The sequence below is a fragment of the Mauremys reevesii genome, linkage group 4 (assembly GCF_016161935.1).
Source record: "Mauremys reevesii isolate NIE-2019 linkage group 4, ASM1616193v1, whole genome shotgun sequence".
NCBI classification, from domain to species: Eukaryota; Metazoa; Chordata; order Testudines; family Geoemydidae; genus Mauremys; species Mauremys reevesii.
Genome location: NC_052626.1, coordinates 120,869,219 through 120,884,149, shown reverse-complemented (window position 1 = coordinate 120,884,149; position 14,931 = coordinate 120,869,219). Strand labels below are relative to the sequence as shown.

The following is a 14,931-nucleotide window of genomic DNA, read 5'->3' as shown; positions in this document are numbered from 1 at the left end:
CTGTAGTCACCCGGGAGGCGACAGTACGACCTCCAGTGGGGGTGCCTGAGGAAGGAGCCCTGGGAAGGTCCTCCTGCCCCGAGCCATGCGCTCCTCCTCCGGCTTCTCACGCTCCCCTCCCCATGGCAGGTGGACGGCTTTGACAGTGTGGATGACGAATCCAAGCCAGAGCATCGCATCTTCAACCAGGACAGCCCCCTGCCCGGGACCTGGGTCGAGGAAGACAATCCGCCCTACTCGTACTACCTGTACTACATGTACGCCAACATGACGGTGCTGAACCACCTGCGCAGGTAGGAGACCCCCCCCGAGTAGGGGAGGAGTCATCTGTGCAGGTAGAGGGAGCCCTCTTGCCCTGCCTGGCCCATCCCCACGGCACTGGGGGCGGTCACTTGGCAATTCTGGGCGGGTTGCAGGGACCCATGGAGGCATTGCTAATCCAGCTGTTCGTGTCCTGCCAGGGGGCTGTCTGTTACATCATTTTGGCTGTGGAGTGCCCCCTTGTGGCTGGGGCATTACACAGCAGGTTATTGGATACCTTTTAGAGTGCAGGGTCTGTCTGGGGGTTCCCTATCCAGGAAAGCCCGCTCCTGGTGGTTGCGTTTGGGTGACGGCGGTTCCCGGCATCCCCTGCCCCCATGGCTCCCTGGCTCACGTGCTGTGGGTCCATGCCCACCACAGGCAGTGGCCAGTCGCTGACTAGCCTTTGGCAACCTCTCTGCAGGAAGAGGGGCTTCCACACCTTTGTCCTGCGCCCTCACTGCGGGGAGGCGGGCCCGATCCACCACCTGGTGTCAGCCTTCATGCTGTCGGAGAACATCTCGCATGGGCTGCTGCTCCGCAAGGTAAGAACCCAGAGAGCTGCGCCCACAGGGAACTCGGCAGTTGAGTCTGTCGGGCACCGCGCGACCGGTGACCCTGACGCACCAGCGGAGCACAAGACAGGGGCAGGCAGGGGGCTGTGATGTTACCGGTACAGATGGCTGCATCTCCATCATGGCAGGTCTTGGGAAAGGCCCTTGGCTGATGGGGAGCCCGGATACCATGGTGATGGGCGCGTTAAGAGAACGTAGCTTGGTTAGGGTGCTACAAGTGCCAAGACAGAGGGACAGCACTGGAATTCTAGCATGCCAGCGGGAGAGCTTCCTAGCCAACGGGCGCACCGAGGCACCATGGGGGGTCTGATCCTGGGGCTCCGAGGTGGAGGGGGAAAGTCGTGGTCTGAAGGGAGCTGCTCTGCCCTGTTAACCACGCTGTCTCTCGGCTCGTCCTGGCCAGGCGCCCGTGCTGCAGTACCTCTACTACCTAGCCCAGATCGGCATTGCCATGTCCCCGCTCAGCAACAACAGTCTCTTCCTGAGCTACCACCGCAACCCACTGCCCGAGTATCTGTCCCGTGGCCTGATGGTCTCGCTCTCCACTGATGACCCCCTGCAGTTCCACTTCACCAAGGTGAGCGAGACACACGGCGCCCAGGGCTGAGACCCCAGCCGCCCCGGGTAGCTCTGCAAAGCGCCATCTGGGGGCCCTGTGTCAGGGCTGGGAGGAGAGCAGCAGCCAACGATCAGGGGTGGAAGACACTGACCTTTGGGGAAAGATGGAAAGAGCTGGATGTGTCTAGCTTGGCCCAGGGAGGTAGCTGGGGGCATGAGAGCAGCCTTGGCGTGCCCGTAGGCTCTGACACCAGGACTCGGGAGCGGTTGGGGGTGGCACAAGGGTGCATCGCTAGGGTGAAAGAGGCGAGGACACCCTTCCTGTCAGGGAATGGGCTGCGGCCCTTGTTCTGTGTCAGGAGCCAGAGGGTCCTAGAGCAGTGGCGGTGCTGGTGACTGGACCCCGCAGCTCTCTGCCGGCTCCGGCCTGGGCGTGCGCTGTCCCCGCAGACAGGGCCGTGCACTGGGGAGGTCGGGGTGTTTAAAGCAGGGCGTAGGTTTTGTTGCAGCTGCTGGAGGAGAAGCCGGAGGTCCCCAGCGATGTTGCTTTAATGTAAGCCGGCCCAGCTGGTGAAATGGCACCTTTCTGCGGCAGGGCTAAGGGACTCCTGCAGACAGCTGCAGTGAGAGCAGAGACTGGGCTGTGCCCCTGAGGCTGGGGGAGAGGTGAGGAGCTCACCTGGGTTTTGGTTCAGGCCCCAGTCAGGCTGGAGGGGGACTGGCTGCAAGCAGCTCCCTGTGCTGTGATGGGAGAGACGCTGCTCCCAGGGCTTGCTTTGATCCTGCTGCTCCCAGGCCTCCTGCTTGTTCCCAGATTTCTGTCTGCCCTGCCTTTGGCAGCAAGTCCAGCTCCAGCCAGCTGGGGGACTGCGCCCTGTCCCCAGGCTGGGATTCCTCTGGCTCCAGTGCCAGTCCCCGGCGGGTGAAATGCCAGGGAGGCTGGGACTATCGCTGCCCTTTCCCCTCCATTGTGGACCCATTCAGGGTCAGGACTCCCCCCAGTCTCCTGGCTGCTGGGATCAGTTGTGCAGGCCGCCCGGTGCGTGCAAACAGGAGATGCATGCACCGAGGCCCCCCGGGGAGAGGCGTGTGGGGTGGAGGCGGGTGCAGAACTCTCCCCGCCTGGAACCGGCTGTGCTCCCCAACCGCATCTTTGAGCACGAGGAGCCCTCCTGCTGCCCCCTCATGGGAAGCGTCTGCACTGCGGCTTCCCCTTCAGGCCCAGTCACCGCTGGTGCTAACTGAGCCACCAGCCCCAGCAGAGAGGCCAGGGACTGAGCTGCTGCCCCTGGGCCCTGGAGGGGCCCCTGGCAGGGCAGGGCAGTGTGGGGGAAGCATGCTGGGGTGCCGCCCATGCCGGCTGTTGGCCGCAGCGATCAGCAGCCCCCCCCCTCCCATGCTCTCCTGCCCAGCTGCAGACAGGTATGGGGTGAGAGGCTGCTCCGGGGAGCTGGCTGCTGGGGGGAGGCGGGGGCAGTGGGGGCCGGTCTGACGCGGCCATGCCATTGCAGGAGCCCCTGATGGAGGAGTACAGCATCGCCACGCAGGTGTGGAAGCTCAGCTCCTGCGACATGTGCGAACTCGCCCGCAACAGCGTGCTCATGAGCGGCTTCTCCCACAAGGTAACGCCGGGGTCCCCCGCCCCCTGGCAGGGCCCCCTTCTGCTCCGAGAGCCCAGCACGCATTCAAAGCCTGGGCCGCTCAATACTGTGCAGGCCATGCTGAGGAACCTCGGCAGGTTCCTGCCCCCAGCCTGGCGTTAGGGGGCACTGTGCTCTGTACCCCACCCACGCCCCATCTCCCAGCCTGGCAATAGGGGCACTGGCTCTGTACCCCGCCCATCTCCCAGCCTGGCGATAGGGGGCACTGGCTCTGTACCCCACCCACGCCCCATCTCCCAGCCTGGCGATAGGGGGCACTGGCTCTGTACCCCGCCCATCTCCCAGCCTGGTGATAGGGGCACTGGCTCTGTACCCCGCCCATCTCCCAGCCTGGCAATAGGGGCGCTGGCTCTGTACCCCGCCCATCTCCCAGCCTGGCAATAGGGGCGCTGGCTCTGTACCCCGCCCATCTCCCAGCCTGGCAATAGGGGGCACTGGCTCTGTACCCCACCCACGCCCCATCTCCCAGCCTGGCGATAGGGGCACTGGCTCTGTACCCCGCCCATCTCCCAGCCTGGCAATAGGGGCACTGGCTCTGTACCCCGCCCATCTCCCAGCCTGGCAATAGGGGGCACTGGCTCTGTACCCCACCCACGCCCCATCTCCCAGCCTGGCGATAGGGGCACTGGCTCTGTACCCCGCCCATCTCCCAGCCTGGCAATAGGGGCACTGGCTCTGTACCCCGCCCATCTCCCAGCCTGGCAATAGGGGGCACTGGCTCTGTACCCCACCCACGCCCCATCTCCCAGCCTGGCGATAGGGGCACTGGCTCTGTACCCCACCCAGGCCCCATCTCCTGCACTGCCGCAGAGGGGACTGTGGTGCTGGAGGGGAGGTCCTGTCGAGCGGCACACGCTGCTTCTGTGAGAGTCAGTGCCACAGTGCGGTGCCAGGGGCTCTCTGCTTCCAGAGCTGCACTGCCTTTCAGGCGAGACACAAAGCAGAGGCTGGGACCTTTAGTGCCTGTTATAGAGCCCCTGGCACATCATCCAGAGGGTGGGGGATTGGCCAGATTCCAATTCTGGCTATTCCATGCCTGCTCCATGAATCCCCCCTGTCTGTTGGGAGTCTTGTTCGCTCCCCAGCCGTGACTTTTGCATAGCATTGCTGCGCTCTGTTATACGACTGCTGCTCCCCACCCTAGAGGTGGCTGCATTTCAGCAGTGAGTAAAGGCACCCCTCCCAGCCAGCATGTGATCCATCAGGCTGAAAGTCCCATCCTGAGACCTCCTGACCGTCCGTCTCGGCCATCTTTCCCAGGTGAAGAGCTACTGGCTGGGACCCAATTACCTGAAGGAAGGGTCCGAGGGGAACGACATCAGACGCACCAACGTGCCGGACATCCGGGTGAGCTACCGCTTTGAGACGCTGTGCCAGGAGCTGACGCTCATCACACAGGCCGTGCAGACGGCAGAGCTGGAGACCATCCAGGAAGAGGACTCCCTGATCATGAGCTCGAGCCTGGGCACGCAGTGAAGGACGCTGGTCTGGGTGTTCCCCCTCCAGGCGATCTCCCCCCGGGGGGCTGGCCTGGCGCATGAGAACCCCCTGCTGCCTTTCGTAGCATCTGCGCTCCTGGCCCTGGGGATCCTGTCCATTCCCTGGCGTTGGGTTCACTGCATTCCCCTTTGCTTGGTGTTTCCCCGAAGAAGGGGCTCATTCTCTTTTCTTAGTGGCTGCCCTTGGGAACGGGCTGGGGCCATTTTAGTTGGTTGCTTTGGGTTGTTAGTTTTCTTTTGGGTTTGTTTGTTCTGCCCTTTTTTTTTTTAAAAAAAAACTCCTGCTGGACTCTAGCGTGAGGGTCTGCAGGGCCGTTTGGGGGCACTAGTGCAGAGGGAGCTGGGTGACAGGCCAGGAGCGTGGATCCTGGCACCATGGGGAGAGGAGACACAAGGGGGTTGGCATGCAACCGCACAAGCTCGGTGAGAGGCTTGGAGGTGCTAGTGTGCTAGCATGAAAGCACACGTGCTCTGGTACGCGTTGAGGGGCTGGCGCCCCTCTCGGTGGGGTGCACGGGAGAATGGTGCTCTGGGCAGGTGCCACTCTCAGCACCTTGAGATTGGTGCTGTTGCCTTGAGATTGTCAGTCCAGTGAGTTCTGTGGCAGGATGTCTCTGTAGCCATGAGGGCAAATGGCTGAGAGCTGGGCTTTGCCCTTGCCCAGTACTCCAGCCTGCTGCAGCTGTGCCCCCTACCCCAAGCGGCTGTGCTCTGTGGGGCTGCCTGGGCCACGGACTTTTTAAATAAAGGAGGATCCACCCTCCACATTCCTCAAACTGTGATGCCTGAAGCCTCAGACCCAGGTGAGCAGCTTGGGCCTGTGCCCAGCGTGCAGCTCCTGCCCTGGGTTGGCATGGGGGTGAAGGCCAGGGGGCAGGGGCAGAGGTATTTTTAACTCTGTATGCATCTGGTGTCAGTCTGAGCATTTCTCTGTCAGCAGCAAGGGAGGGCCCTGGGCGTCTTTATTAACCCTCTAGCTCCTGGGACCCGCCCAGTCAGGGCAGTCACAGCCAGCCTAGTCTCTCGGGGGCAGTTCCCTTGGGAGACCCCGGGAGCTCTCCGGCGGCAGTAGGGAGCGAGGCGCCAGTTGTCTGTGCCTGGTGCTGAATTTTGTCTGTGCACGTCGGGCTGCAGAACCGTCCTCCCCGATGCGCTTCTTCACGGCCGTCCCCATCACCTGCTTAGCCACCACGGCACCACCCGCTCCCCGCCCACTCTGCTCCCGTGCATCAGGGCCCGGCCGTGGGCTTGCAGAGTGCTCTGTGGCCGAGTCCGCGTGGCATTACCCAGAGGGGTCCTAGATCTGATGGGCTTCTCCCCTGCCACCTCTGTTCTAGTCTCCTGGAGAGGGATGTTGCCAGTGTCCCAAGGGGTGTGGGAGGAACCATCTCTGGCCCCCCCATAGAACGGATCCAGACCATGTGCCCCCCACCCCGTGACGGCTGTGGGGAAGGGAGGCCCTGCCTGCTCTGCTGGGGTCAGCGAGGAGCTCAGCCCCACAGGTCCCCTTGAAGTGAAGTTTTTATGGGTTGTGGGGTGACCCCTTCGCTGGAGAGGAGCTGGCTGTATGCGTCAGGGGCCAGAGCTGTCAGGAGCAGGTTGGGTCAGCGCTGCCCACTCTGTCCTAGGAACAGGCCCCTGGACTTTGTGCCCTTGTGTCTCCCCTCTGCATTTGGCTCCCATGTAGCCAGTACAGCTAGGGAGCCCTGGCACCACACCCATCTCACTGCCATGGTGAAAGATCAGGGTGTCGCACAGTGGCTTCTGGGAGCAGCCCACCATGCTGGGGCAAAGCTCAGCTCCCTCCCCACTTAACTCTGGTCATCATCACTGCCTGGGCCCATATGGGTGAGGTGCTCCCCTCCTCCGTCCATTCCTGTCCCCTTGCTCCTCCCCACACGAGAGCGCTGGTCACAGGCTGCTCCCGCTCTGACCCATGAGGGGCTGTCAGCCAATTCCAGCAGCCATACCCTAGCCAGTGGCCTAGCTGATGGCACCCTGGGCAGAGCGAATGTCTTGGGAGGGCCCAGGACCTGTCCCAGAGCACTCACAATGGGGCTGGTCTATGGACGATAGGAGCTCTTCATCAGTGTTAGTCCCGCCCCTGGGCCCCTTACCTGGGGTCCTGCTGCTGGAAGCTCTGAGGAGCCGTTGCTGCACTGCAGGCTTTGGCCAGTGCTGGTGCACAGAGCAGTGCGGATCAGAGCTGCAAGCAGGATCCAAAGCAGAGGGACTCTGCGGATCCTGGCTAAGGAGTGAGGGCAGGGACCGTCTGCCCAGTGGCCGGGTTTATTATCCGCCATACTCACCCTGCCTCGCTGGAGCCTGTCTGTGCTGCCTAGGCCGAGAGAGTTTTGATTTCTGTGTATCTTAGAGCTGTATCTTACCCTCCCACTCACGCTGTGGTGTCACCACGTCGTTCGATGAAACAGCTGACGCACGGTTGTTGTTCTCCAGTGTCATGTCAAAAAAGAGCATGATCAATAAATACAAACTATTTAAGTAAACTCCCGGGGTGTGTGTGACTCCCTGAGCAGGGTGGGGACATGGGAGCTGCCTTCAGACCCAGGTTTCACTGCTTATTACTGTGCTGATTTCTACGTGCAAACGGCTGCAGGGGCTGTGAATCACTAATAATGCTCAGGCCTCGCTCTGGCTCCCAATTGCCTTCCAAACCTGAGATTAATGCCCAGTGCCTGTGGGATGGGTCATTACCCCTCATCTTGCAGATCAGAAAACAGGCACAGCCTGAGCCAGCAGCATCCAGCATCTCAGCTCCCTCAGTTCAGCTTGTGCTCATGCATGGTCCTTGGAGAGCTCAGAGGTTTCCCTGGGAGAGCAGCAAATGTGGGAGGGTAGGTACTAAAGGTGAAAGCACCAGGCTCCTGCCACTTTCTAATGTGCAGAATACAGTGAGTTAGTGGGTTTTGACCCTAAGAAACAGTTCAGGTAGAGAAGCGAAAGGATCTGTCCGAAGATCACCCGCGGCTGACAGTCACCATCAGCAGCCATGTCCCGGCAGTGGTGTTAAAAGGAACCAGTACAAGACAGTAGGTTTATGGCCCTTGTGTGGCGTCTGTGCGATGGTGAAAGGTCTGAGGGCTCCAGCAAAGCCAGACCCATCCAGCCTTCAGCTCTCGGAAGACACCATGCAGGAGAAAATGAAACCCCAAGTCCTTCAAGCCTTAATGGAAAACCACAAAAAGGGGCATAATCCCAGTATGTTAACTCTGGTGCAGGCTCCCTCTAAACTGGTTTGGCTTTTGGTCATTGCAGCACTGCTCGGGGGTGTGACTGAGCTGGGAGAGTAAGGGCTCCGGTGGAAGCCATTGCTGGCAGCTCTTTTCTGGGGGCATCATTTCCTAGTGTAGCTGGGGCTTGCGAGGGTGTGTCTGCACTGCCGTGCCAGGCTGGGATTACAGCACAGGCAGACCTGCCCAGCGTTAGGGGGTGCTGTGCTCTGTATCCTGCATATTCCCCCAGCTTCCAGGGCCCCTGCCTGCTGTTAGGAGGCACTGTGCTCTGGACCCTACACATCCCCTGTCTCCCAGCCCCTCTGCCTGGTGTTAGGGGGGTGCTGTGCTCTGTATCCTACACATTCCCCATCTCCCAGCCCCTCTGCCTGGTGTTAGGGGCGCTGTGCTCTGTACCCTACACATCCCCCGTCTCCCAGCCCCTTTGTCCAGTGTTAGGGGTGCTGTGCTCTGTACCCTACACATCTCCCAGCTCCCCTGCCCGGTGTTAGGGGCACTGTGCTCTGTACCCTACACATCCCCCGTCTCCCAGCCCCTTTGTCCAGTGTTAGGGGTGCTGTGCTCTGTACCCTACACATCTCCCAGCTCCCCTGCCCAGTGTTAGGGGCGCTGTGCTCTGTACCCTACACATCCCCCATCTCCGAGCCCCTCTGCCCGGCGTTAGGGGCTCTGTGCTCTGTACCCTACACATCTCCCAGCTCCCCTGCCTGGTGTTAGGGGCTCTGTGCTCTGTACCCTACACATCTCCCAGCTCCCCTGCCTGGTGTTAGGCAGTTTCTAGTGTCTGTGAACTTACTGGATGTTCCAGAGTCTATCAGCGCACGCTGGGTGCAACACGCTGTGGGTATTGACAGGGCCTAATGCTGGAACCTGACCTGAAGGTGGGATTGGCCAGTCCTAGCGGTTAGGACACAGGCAGGTAGTAGAGGGGTTCTGCTTGGAGACCTGATTCTGCCTTTCTGTCCGGCCGCATCCCCGCCCATCTCCCCAGACTCACCATAGCACAGGACTTGGGGGCACCTGCTGGCAAAGTGGCCTAGATCCCCACCAGGCAGGCAGGGATCATCCAGCTGGCGATAGCCCTTCTCTCGAGCCCCAAGCGCCTGTGTGTCATGGCTGCCTGCAGGGGTTCAGGGCCAGCAACTGCCTGGGGGAAGGGAACAGGGCCTGGCTAGGCAATGGCTCAAACTGGTGAGTGGCAGTTTGGATCCCCAGCGAGCTGTAGGGGTGCAACACGGGGTGGGGAGACACCAACCCCAGCCGGTTTGTATCAACCTTGTCCCTGAGGCCTCAGTAGAAATGGGGATGTTCACCGGGCAGCACGCAGGTGCAAAGGACTGGAGAGGGAGGTGGCGGATGTGCCCTGTTGATGCCTGTGCCTGAGCGCACGGGGAGAGCAGGGGCGCAGGCTCCTCTCCGTGGTACTGCTGGCAAACGTCTGTGACTTGTGTGACCTGGGTCACACGCCCTGACAGTGGAACGTCTACGGGCACAGCCCAGCCTGAAGAACGCCAGCTCCTGTGTAAGGGAAGTCACCATCTTTTTACGAGAGCTGGAAACTCACATTGGATAAGCCAGGAACTCCTGACTGAAAGGAGGATGGGGGCAAAGGGGAGAGCTGCTCAAATGATGAATTCCCTGCAGGTGAGGAGCAGCGACAGCCTGTAGGGTGACCAGATGTCCTGATTTTATAGGGACAGTCTGATTTTTGGGTCTTTCTCTTATATAGGTTCCTATTACCCCCCACCCCGTCTCGATTTTTCGCACTTGCTGTCTGGTCACCCTAAAAGCCTGTGCCATGAACGCTGCGTCCCCATGGCTGGTGATGATGCCAGGTGCAGAGCATGCCACCTCCTCCGCTTTGTTCTGCTAACATCTGCCCCCACCAAAGGCTTTGGAGAGCTGGGTTGGAGTCTGCTCCCCAGGGTCCTGACCCGCTTGGGGCCGTATGCTGGGCTGGGAACACGTCCTGCAGCCAGAGACAGTTACACTCTCTGTTAGGGTTATGTTTTCTGAAGAAGCCCATGTGGGGCAGAGGCTCTAGCACTGGCTGAGGAACCAGACCTTTTGGGGGAAGGTCACAAGCAGTACGACAGCTGGTGTGAGTCCAAGAGAGAGGAAGCGTGAGCGAGAACACACGGGAGATCACGGGGGGACTTGGGCTGAGCACTGCAGCACCTAACATCAGGTGCCTGGCCGCCCAGTGGAGTCACAGCCCCTGCCCAGGTGCCCAGGCTCCCCATACAATGCAGTGGGAGAGCCAGGCACTGAAACGGGGGGTGGGGGGGGGGGAAGCCCTTTCTAGATCCAGCCCCTAAGTGCCACAGCAGGGGCCTATGCCCAAGATTTAGATCCTCAGAACCCCAGCATGAGGCGACCTGCTGGCTCTGCAGCGACCCTGCAGATCCCCCATTCGAAGGGTGTGATCATTTCTGCACTGACATGGACGAGGCCTCGTGTACTAGTGTTAGGGGGCGCTGCGCTCTGTACCCTACACCCCCCATCTCCCAGCCCCCTGCCCAGCGTTAAGGGTCACTGTGCTCTGTACCCTCCACATTCTCAGCCCCAGTCTCCCTGCCTGGCATCAGGGGGCGCTGTGCTCTGTACCCTACACCTCACCATCTCCCAGCCCCCCTGCCCAATATTAGGGGTGCTGTGCTCGGTACCCTACATACCTCCCAGCCCCAGCCCCCATGCCCAGTGTTAGGCAGTTTCTAGTGTCTACTCGGAGATCTGATTCTGCCACTCTGTCCGGCCGCATCCCCTCTAATGAGGCTGAACCCACCCATCTCCCCAGACTCACCATAGCACAGGACTTGGGGGCACCTGCTGGCAAAGTGGCCTCGATCCCCACCATGCAGGCAGGGATTATTCATCCGGTGATAGCCCTTCTCTCGAGCCCCGAGCGCCTGTGTCTCATGGCTGCCTGCAGGGGTTCAGGGCCAGCAACTGCCTCAGGGGAAGGGAACAGGGCCTGGCTAGGCAGTGGCTCAAACCGGTGAGTGGCAGTTTGGATTCCCAGTGAGCTGTAGGGGTGCAACACGGGGTGGGGGGACACCAACCTCAGCCCGTTTGTATCAACCTTGTCCCTGAGGCCTCAGTAGAAATGGGGATGTTCACCTGGCAGCACACAGGTGCGAAGGACTTGAGAGGGAGGTGGCGGATGTGCCCTTTTGATGCCCGTGCCTGAGTGCACGGGGAGAGCGGGGGCGCAGGCTCCGCTCCGTGGTACTGCTGGCAATCGTCTGCAACTCATGTGCCCTGGGTGCACACGCCCCGACAGTGGAACATCTACGGGCACAGCCCAGCTGAAGAACGCCAGCTCCTGTGTAAGGGAAGTCACCGTTTTTTTACAAGAGCTGGAAACTGACATTGGATATGCCAGGTGTGACAAAGTGGGACTGTTCTTAATGTTTCCTCTGAATACTGTGTGGGTAGCACTGATTTTTAAAAACAGGCTTCAGAGGAGATGCTGGCAATTACAGGCTGGTAAGCCTAACTTCAATACCAGGCAAATTGGTTGAAACTGTAGTAAAGAGCAGACTTACCAGACACTTAGATGAACATGACATGTGGGAAAGAGTTAATGTGGCTTTTGTAAAGGGAAATCATGCCACACCAATCTTTTAGAATTCTTTGAGGGGGGTCAACAAACATGTGGACTAGAGTGATCCAGTGCATATAACATACTTAAAGTTTCAGAAAGCTTTTGACAAGTTCCCTCACCAAAGACTCTTAAGTAAGCAGTCATGGAATCATGGAATCATAGAACTGGAAGGGACCTTGAGAGGTCATCTAGTCCAGTCCTCTGCACTCAAGGTGGGGCTAAGTATTATCTAGACCATCCCTGACAGGTGTTTGTCTAACCTGCTCTTAAAAATCCCCAATGATGGAGATTCCACCACTTCCCTAGGCAATTTATTCCAGTGTTTAACCACTCTGACAGGAAGCTTTTCCCAATGTCCAGCCTAAACGGCCCTTGCTGCAGTTTAAGCCCATTGCTTCTTGTCCTATCCTCAGAGGTTAAGAGGAACATTTTTTCTCCCTCCTCCTTGTAACAACCTTTTATGTACTTAAAAACTGTTATCATGTCCCCTCTTAGTCTTCTCTTCTCCAGATGAAACAAACCCGATTTTTTCAATCTTTCCTCATAGGTCATGTTTTCTAGACCTTTAATCATTTTTGTTGCTCTTCTCTGGACTTTCTCCAATTTGTCCACATCTTTTCTGAAATGTGGTACCCAGAACTGGACACTATACTCCAGTTGAGGCCTAATCAGTGCGGAGTAGAACGGAAGAATGACGTCTCGTGTCTTGCTTACAACACTCCTGCTAATACATCCCAGAATTATGTTTTTGCAACAGTGTTATGCTCTTGACTCATATTTAGCTTGTGATCCACTATGACCCCCAGATCCCTTTCCTCAGTACTCCTTCCTAAGAGTCATTTCCCATTTTGTATGTGTGAAACTGATTGTTCCTTCCTAAATGGAATACTTTGCATTTGTCCTTATTGAATTTCATCCTATTTATCTCAGACCATTTCTCCAGTTTGTCCAGATCATTTTGAATTTTAATCCTATCCTCCAAAGCACTTACAACCCCTCCCAGCTTGGTATCATCCACAAACTTTATACGTGTACACTCTATGCCATTATCTAAATCATCGATGAAGATATTGAACAGAATTGGACCCAGAACTGATCCCCGTTGGAGCCCGCTAGTTCTCCCTTCCAGCATGACTGTGAACCACTGGTAACTACTCTCTAAGAATGGCTTTCCAACCAGTTCTGCACACACATTATAATAGCTCCATCTAGGTTGTATTTCTCTAGTTTTTTTATGAGAAGGTTATGGGAGACATTATCAAAAGCCTTACTAAAATCAAGGGGGAGGGATAGCTCAGTGGTTTGAGCATTGGCCTGCTAAACCCAGGGTTGTGAGTTCAATCCTTGAGGAGGCCACTTAGGGATCTGGGGCAAAAATTGGTCCTGCTAGTGAAGGCAGGGGGCTGGACTCAATGACCTTTCAAGGTCCCTTCCAGTTCTAGGAGATTGGTACATCTCCAATTATTAAAAAAAGATATACCACAGCTACTGCTTCCCCCTAGCCACAAGGCTTGTTACCTTGTCAAAGAAAGCTATTGGGTTGGTTTGACACAATTTTTTCTGGACAAATCCATGCTGACTGTTACTTATCACCTTATTATCTTCTAGTAGTTTGCAAATTGATTGCTTAATTATTTGCTCCATTATCTTTCTGGGTACTGAAGTTAAGCTGACTGGTCTGTAATTCCCCGGGTTGCCCTTATTTCCCTTTTTATAGATTGGCACTAGATTTACCCTTTTCCACCCCTCTGGAATCTCCCTCGTCTTCCATGACTTTTCAAAGACAATCGTTAATGGCTCAGATATCTCCTCAGTCAACTCCTTGAGTATTCTAGGATGTATTACATCAGGTCCTGATGATTTGAAGACATCTAACTTGTCTAAGTAATTTTTAACTTATTCTTTCTCTGTTTTAGCCTCTGATCCTACCTCATTTTCACTGGCATTCACTATGTTAGATGCCCAATCACTGCTAACCTTTCTGGTGAAAACTGAAACAAAAAAGTAATTTAGCAATTCTGCCATTTCCACATTTTCTGTTGTTTCCCCCCGTCATTGAGTAACAGGCCTACCCTGTCCTTGGTCTTCCTCTTGCTTCTAGAGCCCAGCAGCGAGAGGGCCAAGCCCATGGCGAGACTGAGGTAGGCCCCAGCACTCAGCAACGGCTTGGAGATCACAATGCTCTGCAATCCACCGGGGTCTGCAGCCACCCAGATCCCCATGCCCAGGAGGCAGACACCCCCAACCTGCAAAACACATAGGGGGTGAATGGCTGCCGCACCCTCCAGCCGCAGCGTCCAGAGCAGGGCTCTGCATGCCCAGGTGACGCAATTTCCCCTTCACTCCCCGGCTGGGACTGAGAACTGTGCTCGTCCCTTGCATGGGGGTGGGAGGAGTCACAGGTCCAGCGTGGGGGGAGGCACTCCCAGAAACAGCTGTCTTCATGCCAGGGGCACTTCACCTTCCCCCCACCAAGGCTCTGCATGGGGGAGGGACCTAGAGGGAGGGGCTGGAACTGACCCCAGCCATGGCAGGGCCACTCCCCCATAGCTGGGCATGGGCTGCAGTAGGGCCACCACCCTTGCAGGTGGTTGGGGTCACTGGGTCAGTCTCCAAAGCCCAGATCCCCCCTCCCCAGCTGCCTAGCCCTGCCAGAAGTTCTGCAGAGGTTCGGGGCCCTCCTCTGCAAGGCGACTTTCCCTGTGAGTGACCTACAGAGGGCTGGGCTGGGGCTAAATATCCCCCCAATCCCTGCTGGGGTGGGGCTCACCTCTTCTACGCCACCGTTGCTTTTCCCCTCATAGTAGATTCCTTCAGGCCACTCAGCATCATCTGGCTCCTGGGCTGTAAACTGGATAATCTTGATTTCTTGGGAATAAAAGGGCTTTAGAGAATTAACATGGTATACTTTAGGTTTTAGGGTAGGGCCTGGGAACACTATGATTAACAGCTCCCAGGTGCTCTCGGCCCATATATGTCCGGGGCAGACTGCTGAGCCCTGATTAGGGGGCAGAGCTAGGCGGAGGAGGGGGCCTATAAAAGCGGCCGCCCAGCCAGGCAGCGGCACAGCTGATCGCAGCGGCCCAGGAGCCGGCCAACAGGGCTGCTAACAGGGGAGTTTGAGTGGGAGTTTACAGGGGGAGGCGGAAGGGGGCGGCACCGTGCTTCCCGTGCTCCCCAGGTAAGAACGCCGAGCGAGGCCAAGACAGCAGCAGCCATGAGCCAAGCAGGAGAGGATACACCGAGGATGAGAGCATGCAGCAGCTGCAGTATGTACATGGTCCTAGCGGGGGACCCAGAACAGTACTATGTATGCATGAAGTGCCGCCTAATAGAGCTGCTGGAGGAAAAGATCCAGGGTCTAGAGTTGCAGGTAGAAACCCTGGTAGAGCATAGAAGGGGGTTTGAGCAGCTGATGGAGCAATGGCAAGCAGTGGCTGAAGGGGAATGCCCAGAGGTACAGGGGGAAGCAGGGGC

General features: G+C 57.8%; 1 protein-coding gene across 8 annotated transcripts in view; it reads left to right on the top strand.

Moving 5' to 3' along the window:
- AMPD2 (adenosine monophosphate deaminase 2) overlaps window positions 1-7,100 on the top strand; it is a 41,868-nt gene extending 34,768 nt beyond the window's left edge. For all 8 annotated transcript variants that reach the window (XM_039536493.1, XM_039536494.1, XM_039536491.1 and 5 more), the window contains 5 exons: window positions 130-293; window positions 725-845; window positions 1,279-1,452; window positions 2,945-3,055; window positions 4,355-7,100. In XM_039536493.1, coding sequence (XP_039392427.1) covers window positions 130-293; window positions 725-845; window positions 1,279-1,452; window positions 2,945-3,055; window positions 4,355-4,570 — 786 coding nt within the window. In that variant the 3' untranslated portion in view covers window positions 4,571-7,100. The remainder of the gene's footprint in view (window positions 1-129; window positions 294-724; window positions 846-1,278; window positions 1,453-2,944; window positions 3,056-4,354) is intronic.
- Window positions 7,101-14,931: the final 7,831 nt, after the last annotated feature.